Source organism: Watersipora subatra, chromosome 10 (assembly GCF_963576615.1).
Source record: "Watersipora subatra chromosome 10, tzWatSuba1.1, whole genome shotgun sequence".
In the NCBI taxonomy this organism is placed as follows: Eukaryota; Metazoa; Bryozoa; class Gymnolaemata; order Cheilostomatida; family Watersiporidae; genus Watersipora; species Watersipora subatra.
In genome coordinates this window covers 24,860,940-24,885,813 of record NC_088717.1, presented here as the reverse complement: position 1 = coordinate 24,885,813, position 24,874 = coordinate 24,860,940, and the positions used below count along the sequence as shown (strand labels likewise).

At 36.2% G+C, this 24,874-nt stretch overlaps 2 protein-coding genes across 3 annotated transcripts in view; one reads left to right on the top strand and one right to left on the bottom strand.

Moving 5' to 3' along the window:
• Window positions 1–13,848, bottom strand: part of LOC137405683 (zinc finger matrin-type protein 2-like) — a 30,703-nt gene extending 16,855 nt beyond the window's left edge. Inside the window, exons 1-2 of the mRNA XM_068092025.1 lie at window positions 13,725–13,848; window positions 970–1,125 (exon numbers count right to left, since the gene is read on the bottom strand). Of these exons, the coding sequence (XP_067948126.1) occupies window positions 970–1,125; window positions 13,725–13,745 (177 nt within the window). The 5' untranslated portion in view covers window positions 13,746–13,848. The remainder of the gene's footprint in view (window positions 1–969; window positions 1,126–13,724) is intronic.
• Window positions 13,849–14,035: 187 nt separating this feature from the next.
• Window positions 14,036–24,874, top strand: part of LOC137405930 (protein FAM114A2-like) — a 29,221-nt gene continuing 18,382 nt past the window's right edge. The window contains exons 1-6 of one of the 2 annotated variants that reach the window (XM_068092404.1): window positions 14,036–14,164; window positions 18,565–18,658; window positions 19,790–19,833; window positions 21,831–22,568; window positions 24,376–24,457; window positions 24,563–24,751. In XM_068092404.1, the coding sequence (XP_067948505.1) occupies window positions 18,574–18,658; window positions 19,790–19,833; window positions 21,831–22,568; window positions 24,376–24,457; window positions 24,563–24,751 (1,138 nt within the window). In that variant the 5' untranslated portion in view covers window positions 14,036–14,164; window positions 18,565–18,573. The remainder of the gene's footprint in view (window positions 14,165–18,564; window positions 18,659–19,789; window positions 19,834–21,830; window positions 22,569–24,375; window positions 24,458–24,562; window positions 24,752–24,874) is intronic. The other variant, XM_068092405.1, reaches the window with a different exon arrangement.

Below are 24,874 nucleotides of genomic sequence, written 5' to 3'. Positions count from 1 at the left end.
TTGAGGTTTTCTGAAAACAAAATACACTGAGTATCATACTTTTACATCCACTAAAAATGTGATGACAGCCAATTTTTTAAATTTTTGACTATATACTGCTGAGTTGCATTGGCAGCTGCAAAACCTTACAGCCTGTACAATAGAAACCATTAGCAATCAAAATGCTGATTGTTGGAAATAGTTAACAATTTATAGTTGTCTTATCAAAATTAATGGAATCACAACTCCTTTTGCATTGTACAAAACTGTTTTTATCAAATGTGTATTTTCATTGAGTACAACTTGGTAAAACTTACATAATAGCGAATTGATAACGAAAAATATTTACACAGATGTGGGGCTTCGTTAAATTTTTAATGTTCTACATTACATCACGCTACACAGCACGGATAAAATGGCAAAACTAAATATAGGTAATTAAAAACATCGAAAATTATGAAAGCTGAAATTTCAATTTTCTAAAAGTTCTTGCGTTCACACACATTCAAGTTCTGAAGCTCACTGTACAAATTCCTCCAGTTAGTACTTGTAAAATCTCAGTTGAGTAATATTTGGTTGGAGTTGAAGAGGTTGACAGAGCCAAACAATGAGCAGAAGTAGATCATTTCATGTACTACCAGTACTACTAGCACTACCAGTACGGTAGAACCTCATCATTAAACACTAGTACACTAACTCAGTACGTAATAGTAGCATAGTCTCTCATGTACTGGCAATAGAATAGTATATCTGATGTACTACTAATAGTAACACTGAAAACAAATACAACAACAAACATGGATTGATGCAATAAATTTAAAGAATAATTCAGGTAATTTGAGGTAATGGAAAGTCATCGACATTGCTTTCGAACAATAACCCAAAAAATGTCCCACAAATCATTTGCAAAAACGTTAAATTTTTAAATTGCTGTCATAAAAAAGGACCAATTAGAATGTGTGAAAAAAATCTGTACAGAAAGAAACCTACCGTATAGTCTCGGGCTTTGAGCAATGATCTCTTCACTGGAGGTTCATCTGTTTTACCGCGTGAGGATCCATCCTCCTCGAGTTCTTTCAACCTCGCCGCTGCCAACTCCTCATACTTTTCAAGATCCCACTTTCGACGGAAGTCATCTTGGTTTTTCTGCGAGAAAAAAAGCAGAACTTTAGGTATTTAAATAGCAATGCTCAGCGTGCACTGGAATGGAGCAAACATAGTAGTGGTCAGCTTCCTAAAGGTATCTCTAGCGAGAATATATGACAGAGATTGCTAGCTTCTAGGATTAAATGAATTTTGAATTTTTCAAGTTCTCCTACGATGAAGAACTTGATCAATAAACTCATCAACAAAGTTTCAAATTTCATTAAAATTGAGAACAATTTAATGTTAAAATACTCTTGAATGAGCTACCCTGAAGAGCTAACTTTCTAATTAACACATTGAATACTTCTTTACCAATCATACATTATACTTAAAAAAACAGATGCTTTTTGCCTAAGGGAGTTTATGTCTGAAACTTGTTATGATACTGCAATGAATTAGTACCAAAATCACTTATGTACTTAGCAAATGACAATTTCAAATTAACTCTTTCCAAATCAATTAATACAGACAAGTAAATCCAGCTGATTCTTAGCTTTTAAAAGAAGGTGATTGTAGGACATAAACAGCTGATACTAAGGATTGTTGGTAACCAAGCAAGAACATCAGTTGGTATTTCTTGATACTGAGGACTATATTGTGATTATACGAACTGGTGCAGCGGACATAATCGGTAAAAGGTATCATCTTGACTACACCACTAAAAATAAATAATTTGGTTGCTGATGATGAAAGTAAATCAAATTTTGTACATATGCTATTGTCATCTTGAAATGAAAAATGATGTCACTACAGCCTTTAAATTTATTTTTCGATCATATTCGCCTTGTACCAAAGTTCTTCTTCATGAACTCGAGGCACTCAATGATCAGTAATAGATTCCTTAACATTTATATGACAACTGATGATGTACTCCCTAAATAATAATATCCCTGAACTGATTTCATAAATATGTAAAACACAAGATGAGAAGAATTGTAGACATAAAAAAGTTCATTTACTAAAGTATAATGCAGGGTAATTAATTTACATTCAAACAGATAGTTATAGATAGTGGACAACTACAGGTTGCCAACCATTTTTAAGCAAAAGGCAGATATAGAAATTATGTTTTCAAGGGGCAATTGAGATAAAAAAGACAATAATAAAACAATAGGCTTTTCAGACAATTATGTTGATTAACAAGCGAATAAACTGAACTGCTAACAATACTTATTATTCGACTTCAGACATTCACTAGGATACCCAAAAAACTTTGGTATTCACATAAAATCATCTCTATAAAATATACATGAAGTAACAGCCATGAAGGTGTTTGCCACAAGTTCATAGCTAAATTTGATTTTAGCGCAGAACATATCATTAGCAGTAGAGAGTGTTGGAACTACTTATGTAAAGTCTACAATATTGTATTGTACAATGTGTTTCTTGTAACAATATTAGCTGACTTGTTGAATCCAGTCACAACAAAGATGAACGCTGGATAGGGGTGTTTTGCTTAACAAAATTTATTATGAACATTACCACGAAGGGAGCCTTACATATGTGCGTATCTGTTACGTGCTCAATTACGTTGTCAAGACTTAGGCTAAGAATGCCAGATTGGCAACGGGAGGTCACAAATCAAAGTACATGGACCTATAGAAGTCTGATGTATGAGTGGGTTTGAATGCAGAATTTATTGATCATGGTAAGCGCTTATATAGCATGGTGCAGGCGGCAGAATAGTCACTGTGTGAGTGTTATCGTGATTACTTTAAGTGCTATCGTGATTAGTGAAGTGATATGTTAGTGCAGGGTTACGGTGCTCTGGTGAATTGTACAAATAACTCGTGGTGTTTTGTGCTGTGGAGTTATTTATATTTGCACTGTGCTGCTAACGCCTGTGCAGCAATCTAGTTAGTGTTAATATGGCATTTAATTTTAACAATATTGGTGAAAATGATAATGTTAGGAGAGACGGTGTTTTAAGTAAAGCAGCTAATGGCTTGAGCAAATGTGTTGCGTAGGCAATTGATGCAACAAACTGTTTGAGTTGGGGAAACATTGATTAATATTCTTATGGCCAGAAAACTTGCCAGATATTCTATTGCCACTCTAGAACGTATCCAGTCCAAAACTAAAAGTATAAGTGCTTTAGAAGTAAAGCCAATTGCTTTCTGGCAATCTAAAAATTAAGAAGTTTTAGTCAATAATAGCTGCACGATATCTTTGCATGTACATTTGATTATTTGGTGTCTAAATATATCGAATATCGAAAAATATCGAACATCAGAGTTGTCTTCTTTTTATATATAGTGCTAGGCTTTAACATGAACGATATAAGAGAATATTGGTTGATATCGCTTGAAAAAACAGGAGTTGTCACCTTTTTACAACAAAAAGAATGGACAACTCCAGTTTTGCGAAATAAAATCAGCTGATATTTTGATAAAATATCGGCTTCGATATTCATATCGATTTGTAAACTGACCCAATATAAAATCATCCACTGAAATATATCGTCACATCGAATTATATCGCTTTATCGTGCGGCACTAGGCATTACACTAGTGAAAGTGCAAAAATTCATAGAATATTTATTAAGGTCTATTATGATGATAGGTATAAGGATAGGTATTCCAGAGGTAGTGGTGGAACTTCTGATTATGACTGCACAAAATATGAAAATAGGAGTCGATATAAAGATTCTAGTCGGTTTTCTAGAGATTCTAGTGCTGATAGATATAATTGGAGTACTATGTCTAAAGGTGAACTCTTCACAAAAGACGAAGAGCTCTAACTGTGGTAGTCGTCAGTACTGGCTACAGGGTTGTTCTAAGAGATGATAACTAGATGTTTTGCAAGTAATTGAAAAGGTCTTACTATAATTGACTGTGACAATAATAGCTTTGAGCGCTCTCGCAGACAAGGTTCTAGTAGGTATTGCAACAATAGAAGTAAAAGCAGAGAAAGTGATAGCATGGGCAAAGGTTAAGATAAAAGCGATGGGAATTACACACGCTCCCGTCATCTTAGTGAAAGTGTGAAGTTATTTGGAGTTAGTTAGATAATAAGATGGCACACAATTTATCAGTAAATTGGATAAAGGCAAATTTTATATTTGACGCTAGGGCTCACTGAAGTTTCAGCATTAACAAAAATACAGCAAACAGGTTAGACTTTGGTGCCACTAATCTGTTAATTAGATTTAATTAATTAAACGGTTTAAACAACACAAATATATTAGATACCATTGTATCGAGCAGAAAATTCGGCACTCATTGATATATACTTTGTTTTGACAATAGGGTGAGTTTGGAGGATGGAAGCTTCTATAGAACTCTGCAAACAACTCAAAATCGGAGGTCTCATAATTTTACACAGCACTGTATTTACATTTAGGAGTGTCTACTGTTAATCTGATGGGAAAGGAGAGTTTTCGAGATCAGGAAAACGGAAGGAGGGCCCAAGCAGCCGACAAGAGTAGGAATATATAGTGACGTTGTGCAGCTACTGTGAGAGACTGAGGCACCTGATGTCTCGCTGTGAGACAGGTAAAGCGGCTTTGTCCCAAAAAGGGACCAACAACTGAGAAACTGAGAGCTACCACAAACTCCAGGCAGAGCTCCTACCATGAAAGCAGAGCCAATGGTCTGATTACAATACCAGATGCTTAGCTGTGGAAAACGGCAAAGGGTAAAGTGGCAAGGCGACCAGTTGCCAATAAGATGCAGTCATTTTTGAAAAGCATTAGGTTGGACTTTATGTCGCAAAAGGGAGCTTGACCAAAGGACAGACATTAACTGAAAGCGATAGGAAACCAGAACATTGTGCGAGAGGACACTGGCTAGGCTTCAGGAAGAAAAGGACCTTTCTTTTCCCGGCAGGCTTAAAAGGACAGGCAGAGATTACAGGCCCAAGAGCGCTTGGCCCAGATGACGAGCACTGTATGAGATTCCTGTACCAGCAGTGAGGAAGAGTGAGGAGCAGCAGTGAAGAGGAGGGTGGAGCCAGTAGAACTTTGTTATAGCTTGAATTGCAGCAAAATTCACATTACAGTTATCTGGCACCAAAAGATTCACTATGCCTTAAAGCATAACTGTCACATACAACTTTTATCGTATTTTCTAGGTAAATCAGACAGGCTGATTCCGATTTTGTACTCAAAATAAAGGTTGGTCCACTAACCTTCAAAGTCATCAAGGCTTTTTCAAAGTGTTTCAGTATCCGTCTCGAAAACAACACAATCGGCATTACAAGCTCCGCCCATGAATACCCTAGGACACTTATGTATTCGCGGCATCTAACTTTCGCGTTTTCGCGGTGTCATCCTCTCGCGAAAGTTTCATGTGCGAAACTAAACTATCATAACAAACGAGCGAAAAAGCGAAACTAAATAGCTTTGTTCATTGATACTGTATAATTGAATTTTATAACGACATTTATTTTAACGTTTTTAACGACCACTATAGCATCGTTAAAATATAAACCGACAAAATAATTTGACTGTCAAAATTTATTACGTTATTATTTTGCAATTATTTAGGATTATTTTCCCATTAGGAATGATTTATAATGATAGGAATTTGATGTCAATGCACATGCATTAGTTAGCGTTATCGTTTGCTGGAGACATCAATCAATGCAGTGAGCACCGTGTGTTGAAAGAAAATAAGACACATGCACTGACACTCGTAGTACTACACAAGCAGCATGGCTCTGGAAAGGTTTGGATTCACCACTGACACCTCTTCAATAACTTGTAATTTTTTGAGATTTGTTTTGTTTTAAGTGATGTGACTGACGAGACGTTTTTAAATTAAAATAGGCAAAACATGACCGCAGTTAGTACGCTCAGAAAAAAAACATCTTTTCCTTTTGAGCGTTTTAACAAAGATCAATTTTGCGGATTTTATTTCAAGTTCATTCGGAGGCTTTTTACGCTTTCGATGGGACACGGCCAAGCGCGAGATTGATAAAACCTAATCTTTTGCAAACCTTTATAAAAGTCGTTAACAAAAATATTTTGCCTCTGATGATGATAATAATGATGCCTAAGAACTACTAGAAGTTGATGTTTGTCTCTATGGCTTGGAATGAAGTGGCATTCTACAGCGATAAAAACCGCGTCCATGGCCGTTGGGCAAATAACTTTTCGAATAAAGGATGTTGAGGTCGAGTTATCTGAAGGAATTTATCATTGCGTTGGAACTGACCAAACAAATCCGTTTGAGTTGACCTTGTGTTTGAGATGAAATGTTACATTTTATCTGAGGGCGAGTTTTTCGAGTTGGACTGTACTTACCGTAAAAAATTCCCAAATAGTTGGGGCGGCTCAGCCGGCCAGCTGCCCCAGTGAAAACTGGCCTGTTGATAGTCCAAGAAACAAATGGCAGCAAGCGATCAAATTGCATTATCGACCTTGCCCACACCATTCTACCTGCGGTTCACAATTACAAACTAGTCGCAAATTGAAATTTTTTTTATCGGTAACCGAACCTGAGGAATATAATTATGTTTGTTCCACTGCATTTATTCTCACATCACTATACTTTCGCACTCATCAGAGCTGCGGAATTAAGTTGCTTCGAAATTTTACTCTGTGAGCTACTCATGAAACTAAATACTAGCGAAATATAAGTGTCCTAGGGTATGTGACAAAACCTAGTTTTTTCAGGAATGGAAGTTAGAGATGCTTAGTCCGATTTAGAATAATAGAGATGGGTGTCTTAAAACCCATTATTATCTAAATCCATCCTGTAAAATAATCTGTCTTTTATGAAAGGTATATAAACTATTTAAAATCCTTGTAGCTTGTTACATGATGTTTAAATAGGCTGAACGCTGAGAGAAAAATGAGCTCAAAAAGCGCGGTTTTATCACAAGCTAGCGTTGTTATCGCGCTTCTTGGGGCTCATTTTTAAATATGCAATGTTAAATAGCATATCTACCTCTCAGAGAAGACTGAAATTATTTTTAAAGCTGAATTTAGAAAATGGATTTTAAAACAATCATCTCTATTATTTTAAATCGGTCTCAACATCCCTACTTAACTTCCGTTCCTAAAAAGCTATGTTCCGTCACGTATTTATGGGCGGAGCTTGTTGTGCCAATCGTGTAGTTTTTGAGACCGATATTAAGACGCTGTAAAAAAGCCTTCATTACTCTGAAAGTTAGTGGACCAATCTTTATTTTGAGTACAAACTCGGAATCAGCGTGTCTGATTTACCTAGTAAATACAATAAAAGTTGTATGTGAAAGTTATGGTTTAATCTGCAGTGTTGTAGGTGCAAAATATGTGGAAATGTGGTTACAAGCTCTTAAAAGCTCAAAACTAACAGTTTACCGCAGTCATCACAAAAACGCCGTAGTTTGAATTCTCTTTATTTTGATGACGTTCTCCAACATTTTGGCTATTGTTTTGACATGTGATGTTATTTTGTGAATTGAAAGGCCAATAAAAGGCTCAATATAAATTGTCTCGTAGCATTAGTTTATGACCAACACTTCGGGTTTTACCAAAAAAACCAGTATCAAATATAGATGCTTGCTACTTTACAGTTTCGTTTCGGCTTGGTCTAATTGCTACTGCAACTGGCAACAACAGTAACATTGCCAATTGCAGTGGCAAGTGACCCCACTCAGCAAGAGCACAGGCTCACCCACTAAGTTTGAGGGCACTGAAGAAGTAAGTAATACCCATGATCCAAACATGAGTTGAGGGCCAGCTGGTTCGAGGAGGTTGAGGCCATGGAGTCGTTTGCTGCTGGTAGCAGTAGCAAACTAGATGCTGTGCCACTTCAGGTACACTCTCAGTTCAGTGAGAGTATGGTAGTGACAATGACTATGGAGCCAAGCTTCGGCAAAGCTATTAGTTCATGTGGGGAAAATCTCTTAGAGGAGTTCCAGGACTCAAACTCTGTACACTTGTCCAAGGGATCTTGCACAAATGAGATTGACAGCAGTAAAGAATACCGCCTTTAAAATGACTTTTGGTAAGAAATTGTTGCGAGAGAATCAACGGAAAAAAGGATGCTTATGAGCACTTGTGTCTCAGAATTATATTGGTCCTCCTGTGGTTATTGGTGTATGGGATGTTTCATTATACAAGTCTAAATAACTCAAGAAAAGAAAGGGAATGTTAGCTTATCTATAATACGGATCTTAAATTAGGTTAAGATTGGCTTCAGGAAGCCACGTCTCAAAGTATGTGGACCTATAATAGGAGTCCGGCGTCCGAACAGGTTTAGATGCCTCAATCGTGTACATACAGCGGCATATTGAGAATCATATGTATTGGTGATTGCGGAGAGTGCTTATATAACAAGGAGGTTGATGAAAAACTAAAATTTTTGAAAAATACCGGAAACTTCGGTTGCAGAAGCTACTTGTTTGATTCCTACTGAAAGTTTAAAGGTTGACTTGCAATAAAATTCACATTACAGTTATTTGATATGAAAAGATTCACCATGTCTTACTCTGTTGTAGGTGCAAAATATGTGGGAATGTGATTACAAGCTCTTAAAAGCTAAAAAACGAACAGTTAATCGCAGCCACACGAGACCGCCGTAGTTTGGATTCGCTTTCCAAAACGGCTCAAATGGGACGTACTTGTTACAGGATGGTTTTTGTTTACAATTTCATGCAATCTCATTCGTCAAAATATTTTCACAAATATACTTCATGCATTCAATAAAACCATGTCTATTGTTCTTACGCGTCTGTTTTATCGTCATTGTAATGCTGTCACTTTTAGCACTGATATCTTATAACTTACCGTAAAAAATCGTTAAACTTTTTAACCTTAGCTCGAATGAGTACATATCATCATCTGATAATCATGACAAGCCTGTTGCTTACCTGTGATAATCGAAAAGTGCTGCAAAAATTATTTTCGAAGTATTGGGTCACAAGATCAGATTAAGACTTGACGATTAGTGCAAGCCAAAAGAAAACTGTAAAGTAGCGAGCATCTATATTTGATACGGGGTCTTCGGTAAAACCCGAAGTGTTTGTCATAAACTAGTGCTACAATAAGTTTTATATTGAGCTTTTTATTGGCCTTTCAACTCCCGTGAGAACATCACGTAACAAGACGATAACCAAACTGTAATGAATACGTCAAATAAATAAAGAGATTCCAATCTATGGCGGCTTTTCGTTTTTGAGCGTTTACGAGCTTGTAATCACATTTCCATGTGTTTGGCACCTACAACACAACAGAGTAAGACATGGTGAATTTTTTGATACCAAATAACTGTAATGTGAATTTTATGGCGCCTTACAGTGCCTCGCGTTGCGTGTTCGCGACTCGAGTTGTACAACTCGAGTTGCCGTGTTGTACAACTCGGCTTTTTTGATGAACTGTTGATGTTTGAGTTGTGTTACGCAAAACTAACATGGGTTCGTAAAGAAAGCAACGTGAGTAATTGGGGTGTCTCATTTACAGAACATTTACGGAAATTTAATAATAATAATTGAAATATATATATACACATTTAAATTATATATATTGGCGATATTTGCGCATATTTGTTTTTATAAATATAACGAGACAAAAACATTTGTAGAATGTAAAAAGCAAACTAAAAAACAATCTATGTGGGAGCTGGGCCACTTCTTCTTCAAATGAAAAAAGAGTTATCTCTCTATAACCTGACAAGAAACTGAATGAACACCAAAAATGAACATAGAAATTATTTCAACGGCGTTTAATGATGCACCAAAATAAATTCCATATAGCTAGAGAAAATGAAATGATGAGATGATCTCAACCCGAGTTGTTGAGCTAGAGTTGTTGTTGAAAGAACTCGGCTCGGGTTTTGATGAGCTCGAGTTGGGCAACTCGAGTTGTACAACTTGAGTTATATTTACACAACTCGAGTTTGCAACTCGAGTTGTACAACTCGAGTTGCAAACTCGGCACACTATAATTCGCCATTTAGTTCTAGTTTTACAGTACATACATAGTTTAATTTCTATTAGCTAACGGGTGCCTATTGATGTACCATTGTTAATATAACTAGATCTACGGTTATCCTACCGTAATACCAATATATTGCACCTTACTTTTGAAAAGTCGCGTTGCGTGTTCACAACTCGAGTTGCGAACACGCAACGCGAGGCACTGTAAGGCGCCATAGAATTTTGTTGCAAGTCAACCTTTAAAAATAGAGTTGGCCTAAAAAACTGTGAAAAGGTTTTTATGACAAATGCTGGTTTTGCACTATTTCAAGAAACTCACTTTCCAGGCTACTCTAAAACCATTAGTTTATATAGTTTATAGCTGCTAATCACTATAAGGCATGCTTCGGTATCGATTCAGTTGTGTTTGCTGGCACAAGAAGGACAATGCTGAAAGATTCAAGTCTACCGAAACACTTTTGCCTGCGTTTTCATTCGTCTTACTCATAATAATTAAAACAGCATTTTTGAATGTAGTACACTTTAAATCTGCATAAACACACATTGAGTCCAATTAATATCATCCATCACTAATAGCCTATACGGTGGTATGACGAGCGACAAGGTCAGTTACAGGTCAAGCAAAATTTAGTCTGAAAAGCGTGCTAGATATAAATTATTTATTTTTTCACAAATCCAAATAGCTATTAGACTATTACAACTATAATCATTATGACTAATAATACCATAGATATAGTAAACCCTAGATATGCGAATAATCAAAACAAGTGAGGCCTATAATTAGCATGACGCAACGTCATGGTGATGTGCACCGCGAATCAGCTGATCTATTAACTCTTATTGACTTAGCACTAAAAACTGCTCAATTTTTCCATTGTTTGTGCATCTGAGACTGCATATTTTATTGAAAATATGTAAAACTTATATACAGTAAAACTTCAACTTACGAGTGCCCTAACGTACGAGAAACTTGAGGTACGAGCCAGCTTTTAAGCAAGTTTTAGCACTAACATACGAGCCATGTTTGAGATACGAGCACATGAGTCAGTTGCCAAGTATGTCGGAGGTGTTTTATGAGAACAGCATCACTCTGTATTTTTCAACTGCTCAGATTATACTTTGTACCATGTTTTTTGTGCGCGATTTTCAGTGCAGAATTATGTGAATTAAAAGTACCGTGCGTAGACCGAAAGTTTGCCAGTAAAAGGATAGATAATGCAAAGAAAAAGCGAATGATAACAATTGATATTAAACGGAAAATTATTGAAAAATATGCAAAATATGTAGGCCCTATGCGTGATTGAGCCAGCTCAGCAATATTACAGAAATACATCCACAATTATTAAACACAAGGATTATATTCAAGGCATTTAGTTTGCAAAAGAACTAACCATAGTTTCTAAACGACGCGGCGATCTTCACCACCGCTGATGGAGAGACCGCTCAGGCATTGGATATAAGATAAACAATTGGCCGGTGACAGCGTAACTGAAACGACGCTATTTGAAAAGGCCGTTGCTATCTATCAAAACTATAAAAATAGACATTCGGACAAGTTGGCTAGTGGTCGTGCATTAAACCTTTGTGACGACAGCTGGGTTCGTCCTAATCGCGACATGTTGAAAGGGCGACAAAGGCAGACGACCTTAGATAGGTTCATCTTAAGACGGCCGGCTAGTTGTGAAAGCGAAACAAAGGAAAAATTAGCTAACTAGCGAGAAACTTCAAACTATGGACGCCGAAGAAATTTTAATTACGTTAAGTTAAAAATGAAAGTTTGCTTTTAGGTTTGCTTCTAAGTTTGTCTTTTAAGACTTTGATAAAATCCAAATTTATCAAAGTCAACTGTTGTAATGAAGGATAACTTATATATCTCTCTCTGGCAAATGCTAGCGTTAGCTGTTATTGTACGTATTTAATTTTACATTTTAATTAATCACATTTCCTTGCATTATTTTTTATATGTTGCTTTTTGAAAGCATGTGGTAAGTTAGGACAATAACCAACATGTTCTTTCTGTTACAATATATTGTTTTGAGTGTTTTATTTGCATTTTTAGAGTATGGAAACCAATCAATATATATTTAATTGTTCTATATATAAATAAATTGCACCAACATGCGAGTAAATTGACATACGAGCTCAGTCTCTGAATGCATTAAGCTCGTAAGTCGAAGTATGACTGTAATGACTTTGGATGAGAAAGGCAAGAATCTTACACACATGGTAATGAATAATACCAATGATTTAGAAGCTTCTATATCATTGATAATCCAAAGAGTGACCAAATAGAAGTTAAACTAATAACAAACTGATGAATCAAACGAGATTTAGAAGCAGTTACGCTGGACCACTGTATTAGACACCCATTAGACATGACTGAAAATAACTAGACGAGATAGTTTTTGTCTAAGGTTGGTTGAACTAGATTCCTGCTTTGAAGCAGCATAGTGTATTCTGATTTTAGTATAGCGATTTACTATAGTTTTGAGTAGACTGTTGGCAGGCACCGTACATGTAAAACCTTGATTGAGGTTATGTAATAAGACATATATGTTATTGTCTGTGATGTTGCTTGTTTGAAAGCTCTCTGTGTGATACCATAGCTCTCCATGTGTGAATGTAGGCACTTTTCTGCAACAATACATATTAGGCCTATCAATCTGGTCACCAATCCTCCTCTGTTTTTAACTGAGATTAGGGTTATGTCATCACTATTTCTACTTCCCACTACTTCTACATCGGTCAAGAACTTGATACACTCATCACATTTGAGTTAGAAAAAATTCCTCATCACCGAACTTCTCATCTTCACCTTCCTCAGCTTTTGTCTCTTCTTTCTTTTTCTTTCTAGCCAGAGAATGTAGCAGGAGTTGGCCAGTTTTTTCAGCCCTGCTCACATCCAGATCAATACAGTTAGCATTGGGACGGTGTGATATCTGTTTTTATGAGCAGTGCTCGAAGTGCAGATCTAAAGCACTGCACATCCGGGTTATTGTTATAGCCACCCTTAGATCGTATTGTGGAAAACAGAATCTCAATGTGATCCTGGTTGATCTTAAAGGTTAGGAGGTAGTTGATGTAAGGGTAGTTGCTGAAAAGATATTGAGCAATGCCGTGTACAGATTTGGCTGCTGACTCAAAACCAATGACGAAATGATGATGATTTTCCTATTATTTTCCACTAGCATCTTTCAGCTTGGTGTCTTTAATCGGCATAGATAGCTTATGATATTGTTGAGAACTTCTTGTTTTGAGTTGAAGTTCTGTCCTGTTATGGGCAATTGAGGAAATACCTGGGGTGTTGTGGTCTCTTCTGATGACATTTCACTAAGAATTTGGTCTTATTGTTACGTTTATGACTTAAAAACTAGCATGCCCAGCGTGCTTCCACTACTAAACTTATTGCTCAGTTGAAGGCTTTAATGCTGTGATGCACATCACTACGACGTAACGTCGTGAAAACAACAGCCAATTATAGGCCTCACTTTTACTCCATTGTAATGATAGCTATTCGCCAATCTAGGGTTTACTATATCTATGAATAATACTAATAGTCAGTCTCAGACATTTTAGTTAGCTATTATCTTGTAGCCAATGACAAAAAGGTCAAAAGTAGTTGGTAACTTATTCAAATTAACAATACTTAGAGGTTTTAACCTTAATGGTCATTTTGTAACTATTCACGCCCAATGTAGTACAAGTCAAAATAATTATAAAATACTTTTACATACTGCTTGATAATTGCTGGCCATCCTAAAGCGTTCCTTAGTCGGACGCTGGTTGAAATCGACTTTGTGTTCAACGAAGACTTCCAATTAGAGACAATTTGCCCTAAACAAACCTTCTTCGCCGCGTCGTTTCATGTACGGAATCCTAGCCAGTCACGACGCAATCCGATTCATCGCAGTCACAAGACTTGTAAGCGGATTTGTTTGCCTTTTGAATGGACTCGCCGCCACAAAGTAATCGTGTGTTTCTTTTTTACGGCGGCTTGTAGACAAACCCTATTTATTTCAGGATCTTGGACCACTGCACTTGACGTGGCCTAACTTTTGAAGCATTATTTTAGGTTATACTACGTTAACAACAGCTTGCATCTGTTCACATCTACTTCGTATCTTAGAAGCTTGCTTTTTCAGGGGCTGTGACAGAGAACGATATTTGTTACACTGTAAGTTTTAGACTAAAGAATCAAACGAAAATATGCGTTTACATTGTGGCCTAATTATTGTTCGCCTACTATTATGCTTGTTAATTGCATGTGTATACTTGCATTTCACTATAATGCATACTACACTGTATAATGCATTATAGTGATATATGATGGTAATATAGCAAGGCCAATTGATTTTTAACATTTGGAGGTGTCCATGAGAAATGTGTTAACACTGTTAATACAAAACAGCATTCATTATTCTTTTTATTTTTGGTTAGAAGGTTAGACGGTGATTACCTTACACACGTACCTAAGTTATAGATTTCCAATGAAACTGAAGCAGATGTTTTTAAGTTCAATGTCAGTGTTATATTGAACAGGATAACTGTCATACTAATACACTCGCCGTAAACACAGTTTAACATAATTGATAGCCAACAATGAACACTTGTTAGATATTGGAGAATGAAAAATAATGTATGCCAACGCTCGTACTATTTGAAGTAATTAATGGCCATAAAATGTGTAAATATGAAATACTAGCACTAATGAATGACAGATACGCTTGAACTTACTGTCAAACCATCACTTCAGTTTTGAGTTGCTAATGCAGACGTTTGACATCAGTTAATAGATTGAAGTAGGTGTACTATTAAAGAAAACTCATTGGAGTGGCATAGAAACAACTCTCATTTTTGGTGTATTTATAATACATTCTTGAGACCAGCTCACTTGTGCTCTGAACGGAGTGCGCTTAACTCAACCCTTCCTAAAATGCAACCTGCTAGAACCAGCAAAAGGCAGTTGAAACCAACTCATTTGTGCTCTGTTGAAACCAACAGAGTGTGCTGAATTCAACGCTTCCTAAAATATAACCTGCTGGAATAAACATGAGAGAACTCAACATTTTTGAAAAAAACAATAGTTATTTAATTATCTAATTATTGTGGCAATATTGTTTGAGCTTGATGCCAGTCATTTGATAATGATCAGAAATAATATTTCTCCGACGAATAAAGTATTTTATTATAGTAATAAAATAATATCATGTCTCTTTCAAGAGCCATACACAAGCTACCCTGTCTATCAAATTGTGGCAGTATTTATATTGCATAAGTGGGCAGTCTAGAGCTTGACAGTTATTAGTCAAACTGACCAATTGCATTGCTTGACTGACAGCTGACTTTGCCAGTTTTTCACGGTCACAACAATAAAAAACTATTGAGTGAAAACTAGCCATTATGGTGCAACTAAATTTTAAACCAAGTCGAAAGTGTAAAATTTCTTGATGTTCACATTGATAAAAAATTTATCATGGAAGGTTCACATAGAAAAACTTTTTAATAGTGTTAGACCTTTGTTAGGACTCTTATATAAATGCTCAAGTTATTTACCTCACAAAATTTTGGTTTTAATTTACAACGCATTTATTCATTCTAAATTCAGTTACTGTATTGAGGCTTAGGGGAATGCCTCAGGTAAATACTTAAACAAACTCCAACTTCTACAAAAACGAGTTTTCTGGATTTTACATAAAAAGCCTAAATTAAAACACACCCGCCCACTTTTTCCAAAATCTTCAATTTTGACTGTGAATAAACTCTATAAATTTCATTTCTCATCAATTATTCTACAGCCTTAAATCACATAGCATTCATCAATATCCCATTCGCTGCTCTTTCTTAAATCTAAAGCTACTTCCCTCTGAATCTGCTTCGGGTCATCGCAGAATGTCATAACAGCAGTCAGCACAATGGAACGCTCTGCCTGATGAACTGCATAGGGTAGTGAGTAAGCCCACTTTTAGACGTGCCATCAAGCTGTACCTGTTGAGCGGTGACTAAATAGTTTCTGGCTGCTTGCTGTTAACTTGTGGCCCAGCGCCTTGACTAGCAATGCTACTGCGCAGTTTGGGCCTCATCATTATTTCTTTTTTTTTCTTTTTTTCTGTTTTCATATCTTTTGATGAAATAAAAAAAACAAACAATTAGACATCAACAAAAAGCCTGAGAAAAATTACATATGATAGGTAAGGAACAGTGTTTTCGAGAAACAGTAACACATGGCCTGAAAACATAAAATAATGAGTACAAAACCATTATCTCAAGAAAATGTATTAACAGAAAAGAAAAATAGTACTTAAAGAAACTGTAGCTGCTAGTAACTAATTGAAACACATACCTACAATATTCCAACAGCCAATCACGACCATAAATTAATTTTGCAAACAGTACAAAGAAATTGGTTAAAGATTGTCATTTGCTTCGGAACTTCTATAAGGCTCTGTAAAAGGCATCGGCCGTCTTTTCTAGGTCTTAGAAGTCGTTAGTTTATATATAACGGTCGTCTCGGTTTTTTATCCATCCATCAGAAATTAATGCCGCCATCCAGTCTGGCATATTCTGAGGAGTTGCTCCCCATGGCCCTTTTCATCTTTTGCGATTTTTAGATATACTACATTATCTAACACTGTAAAACCTTACAGACAGCCTTACAAGTTTATAATGCCTTAATATCATTGTAGGCTGTAGTCGCATAAATTATAATGCGTTTTGCTAACGCTGGTTTAAGTTAAAATAGATTTGTTAGACCAACTCATTGTTTGACACGTGATGTTATCACGTGAAATTAAAGGCCAATAAATGGCTCAATATAAAACATTTCGTAGCACTGGTTTATGACAAACACTTCGGGTTCTACCGGAAAGCCTGTATCAAATGTAGATGCTCACTACTTTACTGTTTCGCTTTAGTATGTTCAAATCATCTAGTTGTAATGTGTTCGTGTAACCCCTACTTCCTGCCAAATAGCGCGAACAATTTCTGCAGTATTTTTCAACTATCACAGGTGACCAACAGGCTCCTCATGTTTATAGAGGATGATATGCACTCCTAGCTAAGGTTGAAAAATTAAACGAGTTTGTATGGTAGGTTTTGAGATATCAGTGCTGAAAGTGACAGCATTTCAATGATGATGAAATAAACGCATAAGGACAATAGACATGGTTTTATTGAATGCGTAAAGTATATTTGTGAAAACGTTTCGACGAATGACGTTGCATGAAAGTGTAAACAGAAGCCATTGTGTTCAACTACGTCTCATTTGAGCCGTTTTGAAAAGGGATTCCAATGTGCGGCGTTTTGGTGATGGCAGCGATTAACTGTTCGTTTTTGAGCTTTTAAGAGCTTGCATTCGCATTTCTACATATTTTGCACCTACAAAACAACAGAGTAAGACATGGTGAAAACTTTTGATACCACAAAACTGTAATGTGAAGTTTGTTGCAAGTCAAACTTTAAACTATCTTATGTTTGCTCTGGTCTTCCGTCTGCAGTTTTTGTGGTATCAAAGCTTTTCTCGGATGTATGTTTCTGTTATTTCTAGGCTGATTAAGCAGTCAAGGTAGAAATGAAAACCTGACAAAAGGAAATTTATTCAAATGGCACCTTTGTGTGCTGCAAATGTTGTAGGAAACTTTGCAATGAAATGATAAACACTGTTGTTTGCAGTGGTTCTAAAATGTATATCTATATGTGTATATTTGTGGCATTCAAACAGCGGAAGAAAAGCAACAACAGGGCTCTCAATACTATGTTCCTAAAAGTAGAGTCTTGGATTATGTAAACCAATAAATTTAGTAAGAAACTGTTACAGCAGTTCTACTCACTTGTTTTTTTAACTCAAACAAGTTAAATTCGAAAAGCATTTTGGGAGTCAGTTAAAACTTCAATAACATCCATAAGTTAGTCTATAACACTGGCTGCACAGTTGAATTATTCTCACAGCTGCTCACGGTACAAGTCGTCAAGTTTAAGTCCCATGCTACTTTGTATGCCTTTTCAACTTCATTTTTAATGAGAATAAATCTACTTGATGGACAGAGTTTTTACAACATTTTGCTGTTTTTGTTAATGGTCAATAGTGTTTGTGATATAAAATGCAGTTTTCAGTGGTAACTGAAGTCTGAAATCTGAGTGTATTTGATGTTGGTGCTATGGCATGAATTGGCACTTGATAACACTGCTTATATAAAAAGGTTTTGTGATTGCAAATATGCTAGTTATATCAATCCCTGACAAGCTTCTAGCTTGTTTATCGTATCACTGTTGCTTTAACCTCGTTATTATAAAGTTCATTTGTAAGATGCTATCGAGTTTGGATGTTTGGTCACTTGTAATTTTCTTGTGGTCAAAAAATAGTTTAAAACCCTTCTAGACCAAAATGGTTGTCATTTGTTTTCTGTCATTGCATTTCGTGCTAATTTAAACATGTAATATTTTTGTGCATAGTTCTACAAATTTTCATTTACTGTTTATAAAATGGCGCAATTTTTTAAATCACTCAGCTCAAGTTACGCATTATCACAGACTGTTGATTTCATTTAAACGCATGGTATTATACTTTGATGCTTTTAGAGCTGGAGGATGTCTGACTCGGAAGATGAATTTCAGAGTGCAGATGAATGGGAGTCGGCTGCTGCCGTTGCTAAAAGCTCTACTGCTGATAGTGGTATCTATTTTAGTTCCCACATCAGCACAGATGAACTTATACAAAATTTTAGTAGACTATCAAAACGTATCAGTATTTTTCTGTCAGTTGTGATTGTTTTTGATGTTTGAGTTGATCTTATTGCCAGGATGTTTCAAGGTTAAAATCGACAAAACTTGATCACGGTTATAACGATCGAGAAAAAAAAACATTTAACTTATTCAAACTATTATATCTCTGGAGTGGGTAGGTCTGCAGAGACAAAAAATACATCAAACTGAATATTGATGTCTGAGCTTTATATTTATATTATTTTTTGGTGTAAGTTCACCTTTTACATCAACTTTGTACCTATATTGATTTTTTTCACTGCACCCTTATGACTGCATATAAAGGTGATGGCCACAAGTGTGGAATCAATATCAATTTTATTTAGTTGGGGGGTCTCTACCTGTTTTGAGGGTCAAAAGGTTTCCTCAGGAGACCCAATTAATCTGTGATCAACCACGTCAGTGAATAAAGTGCTGTGATTCCTTTTTAAATATACAACTACTAACCGAATACCCAGTGTTGCACAGGTGTTAAAAATAGCTTATAAACAGTGGCAGATAATGTAGTAGCCAATGGCTAATTTGAATAAGCTAGTATCCGTATTGCTAAAATTACTATTAGGAACCGCGAGAGCAAGCTTTAGTGACATTGCACACAACACAGAGTCACTATGTGTAGTTTAACCCAGATAATGACTCATATCGCCTGATGAATCTTTTGCATCGTGTGTAGCCTAATGGGTTTGTAGGCGCCCTTGTGAATGAGAGGTTCCGAGATCAACTCTTCTGTAATACAAATTTTTTATTGCTAGATTTTAATCGCTATAGCTGGACAAACATCGAGCGACGACAGATGACAGCAAACTTTGAGATTAATATATACAAATATATATGTATTTAATTAAATATATTATATTGTTTGGCAATACATACACTAGCGTGCCTCCAGCGAGATGTGTCATTAATAATACGCATATATATAACATTCAACAAATGGAATCCTGTGTAGCCTAACCAGTTGTATTATCTCTGAATGCTGATGCAATCAAAGGACTTTTTCGTTGTCACATATGAGTCATGGCAGTTGCTGTTTTTATTTTAGATGAAGGTAAAAAACCAGCATTAGACCCTCCCATCACTTCTGCCGTAAGTTTTTTGTATGTTGATATTTTCATCAGTGAGTAGCTGCTAATTGTTTCGTTGGTCTGTTCTAAGATTGTTTAAATGGCTGAAAGTTTGTAATAGCATTGAAGTATGTCAAGTTTGATTGAATCATTGTACTCGTCTAACTCTGTAAAATCGAGCAAAATTTTGCAAATGCATTCAGGTCTTGAGCACAAGACCTTTTTCATTCTTATTTCCTAATATATGTGCAGTAGAATCTCTACTTACGAAAGATTCTACAAACAAATTTTCAAGTTGTAAAAGGTCTTTTCAGAGAAATATTGCCTTCACTTATGAAAGATGTTTCTAGATACGAAAGGACGTTCGTATCTTGACAGGAGAAGGCAATCATAATTCCATCATCTATGTATATATTTCTCAAAGTATGTTACATGTCTGTATGTCGTATGTCTATCTGCATTCCTGCTATAGCTGTTATTAGAATAGCCTAGCTGGGCAACAATGCTGACGCATTGTCATTGCATATCAGCATTTGAAACTTACTAACTAGGTTAGTGGAATTTTACATTGGCAATGTGCCAGGCTACTTGGCAATGGCCTGCCACTTGCTGGAGAGTTGCCTGCCAGCAGGTGGTAAGCAAATTTCTATCACTTCTCATTGTTTATAAGCTGATTTTTAATACCCGGGCAACACCGGGAGGCACAGCTAGTCAAAAAATAAAATATATCATTGGAATTTTCTATAAAATTCCTGATTTCATTAAAAAGAAAAGGATCTTACCAATCAGACCATCTCTCAGTACGGTCCTGTTCGCCTTCCGCCTTTTAAAAACATTGTTAGAAGTCATCAGAAGCAAACATCGTTAAATCGATTCTTCATAAAACGTTAGTCAGCAGTTATTGTTAAAAGCGAACATGAATTCAAGAAGGCGAGGAAGATGATGACACGTGTAACAATTAAATAAAGTAAAGTTGAAAAATAGTAGAGCAAGCAAATTATAAACAGAAAAGCAAGAATGAATTTCAGTTTTACTGTGTGGGTTCATTTTTTAATTAATTTTGTGTTTTGATTTTAGTGTGTCTGTTTATTTTTGGGCATTACATTCTTTCTTAGCTGTGAACTGTTTGTCGACTCCCAACTCCTCTTGCCGCGCTCCTACCGCTCTCCCGCGGTCTTCGTTTAGATGTCAAACGCCAAAGGTAAACAAACATACCATCCGTAGTTTTTATTTGTTATTTCTCTATTATTTTTACCTAGAAATTTTTTATTAACTATGCAGCAATGTAATTCTCACTTGTTGTTACCGGTTTTAGCCATTATTTATAATTTATACAAATATTAAACATATCCGAGTTTTTGGGGCTTGAAACAGATTAAGGTATTTTTTATATGGTAAAATGGGTTTCCGCTTACAAAATTTTCTATTTACATAGTGATTACCGGAATGGATTAATTTTGAAAATATTATTGTAAGTTATATTGTACAGGCGTTTTCTATTACTACCTGAATGCTAGAGTTTGACACAACTATAGCAATGTATGTGAGGCTATATTTTAAGTTTTATTCTAACAATCATGATGAGTAAATAAAATATGTCAATCGAAACAAGTAGCACTCAAACCTGAACCCAATAGCTGATGTCATCGCAAGAGGGACAAACAACAGGCTCGGCTATTGACATCATTTTTGAGGAAGTCTGGGCACTTCTTTTTAACTGCGATCAAGTTTTGTCGATTTAATCTAGAAACATCCTGACAGTCAGATCATCTGAAACAACAATAAAAATCTCAAATTATGAAAAATATCTGTACTTTCTGATAGAATCTACTAGAATTTGATCTGATCACATTTTTAAATTATTTTGGTTAACACCCTTCATTACTGGTTTACTGAATTTGTTTGGTTATTCATGCTTCAGTTGTGCACAAATACTCCTGTGTCGTGTGCATTTTTGTTATGATTGTAGTTAGCTACTTGTCATTAGTCAAGCCCACATGCTTTGTTGTTTGTCCTCAGGTGGAATCATCTAAACCAGAAGGTCAGTTCAAGGAGAATACTCAGGACCAAGAGGAAGAAGAATCGCCTCTTGAACAAGCAGCTCAGGTACAATCATGCGAGTCGCAATCTCTCGACAAGTCGTTAACCGAAAATATCCGCTTGGAAGAAAAAGAGATCAGCTCAACCACTCACAGTGCTCCTTCAATTGAGATTGAGTCCGATGACATTCCCGTTTGCTCTGGAGAGGACAACATCTTTACAGACAGTTCAGTGGTTGAAACGGACTTATTGGGTGCTAGTGAATCCAAGACATGTAAAGCTGTCAGTGATGAAGTAAGAGAAGACAAATCATCGGAGGTGAATACTCATCAATCACCAGAACCAGAGCTTGGTTCTGGTGACAATGAACTAGATAATGTAGAGAAAGTAAGCTGTCCAAGTGAACCAGTTAAGATTTCTACAGACACAGCATCAGCAGATCTAGCTAGTAGTGTCAAATCTGAATTGCCAGCAGAATCGGTTGAGCCAGAACCAGACACAGCAGAAGAACCTGGTGGTGTTGCTGATGAAGAGGAGCAATCAGAATCTGATAGTGTAGCAGCTCTGGAGGAACCTGTAAAAAAGGAAAAGAGTGTCTCTCAGCTCTTTGATAAACTTTCAAAGTCCGCTGAAACTAAACATGCTGGTGACAAACAAGTAGTTAGGGACAGCAAGGAAGAGGATGTATTGAACAGGCTGAGCAAAGCGGGTGAACAGGTAAGCATCATACTTTACCTAGATGTGCAATAAAACCGCTATTTGTACGCCATGATGCCCTATTTTTTAACCATTCCTGTGAAGTAATGTTTTATTTGAGGTTACGTTCAATGTTGTATTTTTCGACTAGCTCGTCAGAATTTTGGAAAGATAAATATAACCCTTTACAGGCAATGCCAATGCCGCCGCTCTTTTTTGCACTCTTTTTTAGGCGAAGCGACATTAATGCCGTCGGCCTCAGCATATTTGCTAAACCATTTTTCATATAAGCCAACGTCGAGGCATCTGACCGAGTTAAGCAAAAAATCACTTTGAGTAAAAAATATTAGCCAGATACAGTTATTAATTATTTCGCTGTCACTTTCAAGTTTTAAAGAAAAAACTAAAGCTTTAGAGTTTGTAAACGGACTTCAGTACGCCATAATGATGGCCACGATTACGTCATACGATGTTCCTGAAGAGTATTCTCATTGTTTATTAAAACACTGTGAAGTCTTCAGGTGAGATTGTAAATCACATTTTGGTCAGATCTGATAATGATGGATTAGATTTGGATCTTAGTGACTTCGAATCAGAGTTTAGTTCTGATGATTGTGGTAAAGCAATTAAGGTAAAACATGGCAATCACTACAGCTACAACGAAATAATTAAATGTTGCTACTACATTCTGCAGTCTCATGCACCATGAGAGATCATCATGAGTAATCATTATGTGTATAATTAACTATTTTGTTACTAAATAAATTAATTTCTTTACCGGGACGTAATTACGTATTCGATAAAGCCTAATATTTGACAGGGGTGCATATAAATCTTTATAACTTTTGAGCTACACGGTCTAGAACAATATTTTGATACAAAGTTAATCATAAAATTTTACATTAGTCGATGCCATAAAAAATACCTCAAATGTGTTGTAGAATGAGAACAAACATTTTTTTGGCCATTTTATTTAAAGACCATGAGCATTTCTTTGTTAAATAGTTTATCATTATTGTCATAGTTTACGTCGTTATTATAGCTGATAAAATATGAATAATCACTTTTAGTAGTACTATTGTTCAATAACAATCCCTTAATTCCCAATAGATAGATCAATAGATAGATCCAAAATTAGTAAAACTTAATAGTTGTAATCTCGCATGGCTGGTCATTGCTAACAATAAATTGCGATAAAAAATGAAAAATTTTACAAAGCGAAACTATACTCAGGACAGGTTGTTAACATATTTTTATTGGCTCAACTCATTTAGATACTTGTTTCCTTTTGTTTAAGTACAGATAAGATAGAGTAGTTTTGTGGTGTAGTGGTTAGTGTGCCGGAATGTAACTTGGAGTACCCGAGTTCAATTCTCTTGTGAAACAATTTTATTCCGAACACTTTTGACAGGGCTTTGGACAGGAGACAGACACTGTTCTTACTACAGTGTAGATTGAAGTAACCGAGTCATTATTAGTGGTCACTATAGTATTATTATACTGGTCACTTGCTATTATGGGTTCGTAAAGATTAAAGAATGTCACAGTGCCATTCAATTGGAGGTGCTGTACAATTAAAGGGTGGCACTCGATTTTTTAACCATTAGTGGCGTTCTATTGGGGGTAGTGTTCTATTAGAGGTGGCGTTCAAATAGATATTTTACGGTATGTGGATATGTACTCGGAAATAATGCAATCAGCCATGTTTGAGTCTTATAAGATTAGGACTTTACTGGTCAGTTCACTGGTGATTTGCTCTTGGTATTGTCTGTAGGCGTTCATTTAGGTTTATTTAATTCAGTTTATATTGGGAGTGTTTGCTTTTCAGAAGTCATCAGGTTGGGGCTCGTGGGGGTCATGGGGGTCAACACTACTCAGCACAGCTACATCCAGCATCAACACTTTTACTGGTAAGTCCAAGTCTGTAAAAGTCTTCTCATGCATAAGAGAAAGGTGTTGTTCCATTTAAAAGACTCGAACATGAAGCTTATTAAGGTTATCTGCTTCTTGAACAGGACAAGTTAGCGAAGGTATGCACACTGTAGTGGATACATTCGAGGCGTCTGTAGGGGCACCCCCAGCAAGTGAACTAGCTTCAGAAATATCAGAACATGTTAAAGAGCCTGATGAACAGGAGGTCATTCCTAAATCAACGGCACAACAAAGTCATAACCAAGACGATCAGCAGTCAGATGAGGTCAAAGGTGAGTGTATTGATACCAACAATCACAGAGTTAGAGTGTGTTTTACCCTAGATGCCTCTGAATCTTTTATTCTTATGGGCTGTCCTAACAATGTTTAAAGTCATTTGTGAGAGAATCACTATG